At 44.0% G+C, this 7,562-nt stretch overlaps 1 protein-coding gene across 1 annotated transcript; it reads right to left on the bottom strand.

The window, feature by feature from the left end:
• Nucleotides 1-777: 777 nt before the first annotated feature.
• Nucleotides 778-5,670, bottom strand: prokr1b (prokineticin receptor 1b; the record flags this gene model as incomplete). Its single annotated transcript, XM_080782153.1, has 5 exons — nt 778-1,116; nt 1,518-1,756; nt 2,211-2,362; nt 4,716-4,993; nt 5,473-5,670. The coding sequence occupies 5 exons, from the start codon at nt 5,668-5,670 to the stop codon at nt 778-780; spliced, it is 1,206 nt and encodes a 401-aa protein (XP_080638279.1).
• Nucleotides 5,671-7,562: the final 1,892 nt, after the last annotated feature.

The raw sequence follows: 7,562 nt of genomic DNA, 5'->3' as shown, positions 1-7,562 counted from the left end.
CACACATCTGTATGCAATCAATCAAATCCGGTTTAAGTGGACATCTGATTAGTGGAGGTCGCTTTACTGTGGAAATGTTACCGTTCCCCGGGGTGCAGACGTTTATCCGACATATACCAAAAGTCTGACATGCGCTGCCGGTTACAAATCACCCGTGCTGCCGGTTACAAATCACCCGTGCCATCCGCGTGCGGTTAGGGTTAGGGTTAGGAGTCGGACTAAAGACTAAAGACTGTCAGACTCTTGGTATGTCGGAAACAAATGCCTGCACCCCCGTTACCCCCATGCGAATGTCACGTAAATCACTCCCAGTCAACTACAATATTATTCAACACTATTAACAATAAACACAGTTATAATAAAGACAACAATTTAAGTTAAAAAGAAGCAAGCTAAACAATCGTTTTGACTGGAGTCTTTGGAAAGGTACGCACAATGGCTCATGGAAGAAGTATAGTTCCTTCCCTCATAAAATGTCATGAGTAAGTTAGAGAGTAAACGGGGAGAGAGATGGTGAGTGACACACAGCAAAGGCCATCAGGACCAGGACTGGAACTTGTCAGGCTATAATGGAGCCTAAGTCCACGGACCGATAGGCCGGCGGTCCGTGCCGGCTTAAACACTTTTCTGAAACACCTCAACATCTACAGAGAAAGTAACGTGATTTTAATTGGTGGAACCTGCACCTGTGGCCAAAAAACATGGCGCCCACTATTACGCTCCATCGTCCACCATTACACAGTGTCTGACCATTACAACGGCCAGTGTCTCTTCAGCTCAGACTATACATTCCATCTCCTCCGTCACGGGCATGTTGGACGTCCTCACGTCCGTCTCGTCCACCGTGGTCTTGCTCGTCGGGGCGTAGTAGGTGGACTTCCAGCGCAGCAGGACGATCCTCTTCAGGTACTTGACCGTGTTGTTCTTGACGCTGACGAAGCAGAAGGTGTTGATCATGCTGTTGCTCATGGCGATGCACTCCACCACGTAGAAGGCCACCAGCGAGTTCCGCTGGCGCGTGATGAGTGTGGGGTGGAAGTCTCGCAGGATGGTGTAGCCGTAGTACGGTGCCCAGCAGAGCACGTACGCCGTCAGGATGCCGATCAGCACCATCACCTAGTCAGGGGATATTAGTAAGTATTAGTAACGCATCTCACAAAGTTTAACATTTTGTTTCCCTAGGGTTAATATATGTGACAGCTGCTGAAAGTAGGGTTACCATTACTTCAGCTTTTAGTATAGAATATACTCAAACTAGGGCTTTTATTCAGGATTCTGAATCCATTGCAAGCATTTGTTTTGCACGAAAAACACTCCTTGGGATAAAAACAGCCACTTTTCCAGGTAATCACATTTCAGGTTATTAATGGTACTTTCAGCAGCTGTCACAGATTTCACTATAGGGTAACTGAATTCCAGTCTTTGTGAAATGTGTTACTAGACACCTTTCACAAACACATTGGTGAAGACATTTCACGGAATTTATCCCCAGATTGGAAGTATATTCCCTGACTAACCGTCTTCCGCCTGCAGCGCAGCCTCTTCCGGATCTGCTCCGTCTGGAAGCCCGGCACGCTCTTGAACCAGAGCTCGCGGGAGATCCGGGCGTAGCACGCCGACATGACGATGGTGGGCACCACGAACTCCACGCCGAACACAAACAGGAAGTAGGAGCGGTAGTAGACCTGCTGCTCCACGGGCCAGATCTGGCCGCAGAACACCTTGTTGGCGGGCGCCGGCACGGCGACCACGTTGTCTAGGGATGGGACGAAAAATGAGAAGTCACAATTAAAAGATTATTGTAATTAAATGCCACTTTTTTTAACCACTCAAACCCTCAGCATCCCTATTCTGTTCGCCAAAAATAGCCGATCTGCAAGCTCACAACGCTTTGCAAGCTTGTAGATCTGTAATTTGTGGTGAATTGATTTGTGTGAAGGGAAAGAACAGAGTATAAAATGCACTCTTTACATGTCCGCTTTGTCAAGTATAGAGGGTGGTACTACATTTGAAATAAAACAAAAGCTAATTCATCCTAGGATTCGTCACTAGGATGAATTTGCTTTTTTTTTTTTTTGGAAATTGCCCTCCGTCACATACACTAGGACCTAGTGTATGTGACGGAGGGCAATTTCCTGATTAATTTAAATCTCTGCGATACGATTATTGTGAGTGTTTTTTAATTAACGTATGGTCCCATCTATGCCTACCGGTGCCATCGTGGGGGTACAGGTGTATTGTCTCCGAGTAGTAGGCGGATGGGATGGAGATGAGGACCGGTATGATCCACACGCCCGTGATCAAACCGTACGCCGTTTGGTATTTCATGCGAGGCCTCAAAGGGTGGACTATTGCCATGTACCTGAAGGGAATATAGAGAGATTATTCCAAACCACAGCTGGGCAGCGTATTGTTTTCCAGAGGACCCTACTGATGTTCAATAATGCAATGGTGTTTCATACTTATTAACTTTTGATATTTTATTTACCATTTGAGTACATACAGTACAGTTACCTGCATCCGTGGAATGCAGGTATAGACAAAAAAATATATATTAATTGCATAAGGGGCGAGGTAGCCCCGTATGCAATTAAGTGGCAACAACATTTTAGCCCCCCTTTCCCCCCTGCCACTGGCAAGCGGAAACTATTATTCTATAATAACTATTATCAGGCTATACAATAATAGTTTGGGACTTTGGGTCCGCACAGTCGTCTGTCTCAGCTGAGGTGTTCTTTGCCTGGACAACTTTTAATACCCCTCTAGACATCGTGCACAGCCAAGAACTTATTTAATTTATAGTGCAATCAAACAGCCCACTTAGTAGTCTCACATGGTGCACTGTGGCACATAATGTAATAATCATTGGCCACAGGCTTTCAGTCACATTTAAGCTTGATATTGGGTGATCCATTATTCATTACACTGACATTCTGAGTGACAAACGTTAACTGCTGTGATGCCGTTCATAAGATATACATGTTTGATTAAAGATATGTGCTTAAAGGGGCACTTTGCCTTAAAGGCCCAACTTATGAAACTTAGATAGCATTTGTATGTAGACTTAGATAGCACTTCATGTAGACTTATAGCATTTTATGTAGACATAGCACTATAAAGTATACATGCATAGTTTCATTATATAGATATTCCACTGTTATTTTCTTAGCTTACGTATGATTCGTGATAACTAGTCACTACTACTACTATGTATGTGATGTATTGCCATGTTTTTAGGCAATACATGCTCTAAATCGCTCTGGATTAAGAGCGTCTGCTAAATGCCTAAATTGTAAATTGGTCCTTACAAGATGGTACAATTTCCATCTACTCACTCTACTCACTCTGCATCTCATTAGTGGGCAACATGGTCTACAGTATGTGCCTCAAAGTCATTTCTAATGGTTTGAGCCTCAATCACCACTCTGATATAACCAGATATAACCAGTTGGAACTGAAGACTGAAGAAGAGGAGGAATTATACAAAGTAGGGTGACATTGATGACATCACGATGAAGACAAAATCAGTTGAGCTGTTCCTGAGAGCAATTTCCATTAAAGCACCCATTATGATATGAAAGCCTGATTGTTCAAATTTGGTTATTTGTGTGGATAGAAAACACATATGGGAGCCCCAAAAACACATAGAAATGGAAAAAAGTTGGATTCTATGTTAAAGGTCCTTTAAAGGGCTATGAAACCCCAGGCCGATTGTGTAGTGTGTTTTGCAATTCATGTTAAAAACTATACAGCAGATTAAAATCATTGCTTATTATCACTGTGTACTACAATCACTCAGTGTTATGCAACCTGCCATGTTTTTTGTTTTGTTTGTGCCCAGCTGCTGTATAGTTGTTTTTAACCTGAAGTTAAACCAAGCGTTTCATGTGCCTTTAAGTTTCTAGGCTATAAGGGAATGGATACAGACCGTTCTCTGATGTGCTCCCAGTCTGATGTTTCTAGGCTATAAGGGAATGGATACAGACCGTTCTCTGATGTGCTCCCAGTCTGATGACAATTCTGAATTGCTTTTCCACAGTGCAACCATTTACGGTAAATAACAGACTTTCAACTGAATAATTCTCTGTAAAAGTCCAAGGCTTTGTATTCATATTGTCATCGAGACCGCAGACTATAGGCTATAATGATAAGATGCCATGTCACAGCGGCTAATAGGCCCGTCAGTGTGCTATTGATTACATTGGCAAGCATCTCTGTTGACATGTTGAAAACACCATTAGCTAGATAAAAGACTCTCAAGAAAAATGAATCTCACTCTACAAAACAAAGATAATTAAAGTGTCAGTGAAGCCGTCAAGGGTATTTCATTGCATTGCATTATATTAAATTCTCTCTGAATGTTATGGCAGTTAGTGTCAGTCAACTGAATGACCAAGTTCCTATTGGCAGTGGTGGAAAGTAACTTAATACATTTACTCGAGTACTGTACTTACTACTGGAGGTACTTCATTTACCTTAAATCGTCACAATGCAAACTTGTGTAGATATGCTATGTTTTTGTTGGGGGGGGGTTTTACGTGAAAGTTTGGGATCCATTTCCACCTGGCATGGACAATAACATGAAACAAACACACATCATCTTGAATTGAACACACACGCAGACACACACACACACACACACACACACACACACACACACACACACACACACACGCACGACGTGCACACAAATGAATGGTAGAGGTGGAACCTACCGGTCTATGGCGATGGCCAGCAGCGCGTTGGTGGACACGTAGAGCGACACGGTCCTGAGGTAGTTGACGGACGCGCAGAGCACCAGGCCGTGGTCCCAGGACAGCCTCTTGACCACATAGTAGTCCATGAGGAAGGGGCAGCACACCACCGCCACCATGAAGTCGGACACGGCCAGGTTGCCGATGAGCAGGTTGGTGACGTTGCGCTGTTTCTTGTAGCGCGCCAGCGTGGCGATGAACAGGAAGTTTCCCACGCCGCACACCAGCATGATGCACACCTACAGGGGGTGCAGTCACGGTTTGTTACATCATCGTCTAATCGCTAATTATTTGAGATAATCACAATTATTTCATCATCATCGTCATAATCGTTTCCATGCTGAAAGATACATGGATATTTCAGAATAGCAGCTTGTAGATCTGCTATTTCTAACCTTTTTCTATGAAGTGTATAAAACAATGTATAAAATGTATTTCAAATATTTGGTTGCTTTCCAGAAATCTGCATCCTAAATTAAATACTTGTGTGTGCGGCCACTTTCTTGTTCCTTCAAGATTGCTATTCCTATTTTAGTTATTTGTCATATCTGCCCCACTTTATTTTATTATGAAACCTAAAAGGCAGAAATGTAATTTCTATTCATAAACGTTACAGTTTCCAATGCAAAAAACACAATTCAAATCGTTAATATCACAATTATTTGTGACAATTAATCATCAACCTAAACGTCTAAATGTGACAGCACTATATGCACACCAGGACCACGCCGATGACGATGGTAGCCACGTAGAAGGCCTGGCCCTGCGTGGTGTCGGGCATCTCGTCTAGGGGGACGCCGTAGTCCAGGTGCATGTCGTACGTGTCCATGAGGTGATCCATCTCGCCTGCTGAGAAGCGGTTCCGCGTCTCTGTGTAAACGGCTGCCGCCAGCTGGCTGATGTTGGAATCCCCCATGACTTAATACAGTAAGCAGACAAAAGGCCTGGTTTATGTAGACAGACTCCGGGTATATCGGTGCAATTTGTCAAGGTAAGTACAATAATGTTGAAGTGTTTTTGTACATGGCGACAGGTTGGCAGGAACACCGCTTAATAATGACGCACGTTATGGACAGGATGGAAGCTGTTGGACTGGGATGATTCTCCTTTGGAGACAGTTTAGGGCACACCTCTGCACCTGGAAGAGAAAGGAGGAGGCTATAGTTGTCACACGTTTTGCTTTCACTTCGGTATATCATACTATATACATCATACATGTCAGTACATCACAGTCATTTATTTTTCATATGAAATAAAATAAATTTAGATTCCTGTTGTCCGGCCGCGTTGCCCATAATGGTCACACTCACTTTGTTTTTTTCGGTCATTTGTCTAATTGTGTTTAAAAGAACGTATTGTGAACGTCAGACGGGGTCTTTAGAAACATGGAGAAACCCGCGGAGAAACAGCGGTGGTTTGAGTGTGGAATAGAAGTAAAAGTGTTGCATGACTCGATGAGGATGTAAGGAAAAAAAGCCATAATTTCCTGTTCAAGGGTGGCTTTGATATTCTGTCTGTTTTATCCCTGATAGTACCAGCTTCAAAGTCATGTTTCATGTATATGAGTTATACTATTCTGCCTGAAGATATAGACTATAGTAGGCCTGGGCCGTGGCTCAGCGGTCCAGGCACCTTGGCTGGTAATCCAGTCTGGCAGTGTGCCGCGGACTCGACTCCCGATCCCGACGGCCTTTACTGCATGTCCCCCCATCTCTCTCCCCATTTCCTGTCAGCCTACTGTCTGTCCCTCCATAAAAAATAAAATAAAGGCGCAAGCAAAAAAAAAAAACACAAAAAAAGATATAGGCTATAGTGGATATCATATTCATATTACATGTTCGTCCTTCGCAAGCGAAGATGACCAATTGACTTCACGCCTTGTGGGTGCGAAGATGGCTGATGAGGCCGGTCCGGGCACGGAATGTCCTATTGCAGTAAGGGCATGTGATGAAGGGCAAACACTCCAGGATCTACTAATCAATGTGCACTGCCTGCTCTATCTGCACCAGTTCTACAAGGAAATCCAGGGAAGCGTTAGGTAGGCATGCATGTGCCCCCCTCCCCTCTCCCCTCCCACACACACACACAAACAAGGTAGCCTCAGAAACCGATAAAAACCTGGGTGAGTGAGGCAGGAAAAGTGGCATACTGTATAGCAGTGGACAGGGGCGCCACGTCGCTCCAAATTTGGTGACGTCAGTGTTCTCTGCTGCATTCTACTGGGGAGGGGAGCGGGGGGAGGGGGGTCATAGGTTGGTGAACCAATAGAAGTTGATGGCGGTTTCCAGCGCTAGTTTGTCCGGCCCCTCTACAGTTATGCCCAGAAAAGCATATAGGGCTTTTTCAGGCTAAGTCAGTCAGGCTACTAGCAAAGTAATGCGTGCGTGACGCAAGTCAGATGGTCTCTCCACGTTCAACCTCACTCATCTCCCCTCATTCACATTCGCTAACAAGCTAACATACGCCCTCAATCTAAATGGTTCATTCATGCGCGGTATATTTAAGCAGAATACTGTTCACCTTCTCCTTTGAATGATTGATTGCTGAGGGGTGCCATCCAAGTCAAATTAGATTCTGCGGGTTGTATATGATGTTATATTATGTGTATCTTAACTTAGGCTTGAAGGGTTCAACATTTAATGTTGCTCCCGATGTGCTGACTAATTAACCACTTCAGCCCATACATTTCGGCCTTTTGAAAATAGCAGATCTACAAGCTCACATGAGTCGATGAGATGCATTGTGAGCTTGCAGATCTGCTATTTTCAAAAGATTGTAAACATTTGAAAACTTGTGAAATGGGACATT

The sequence above is a fragment of the Protomyctophum bolini genome (assembly GCF_963924005.1).
Source record: "Protomyctophum bolini genome assembly, chromosome: 14".
Taxonomy (NCBI): Eukaryota; Metazoa; Chordata; class Actinopteri; order Myctophiformes; family Myctophidae; genus Protomyctophum; species Protomyctophum bolini.
Note: the sequence above shows the minus strand (reverse complement) of the source record. Positions and strands in the feature narration are given on the sequence as shown.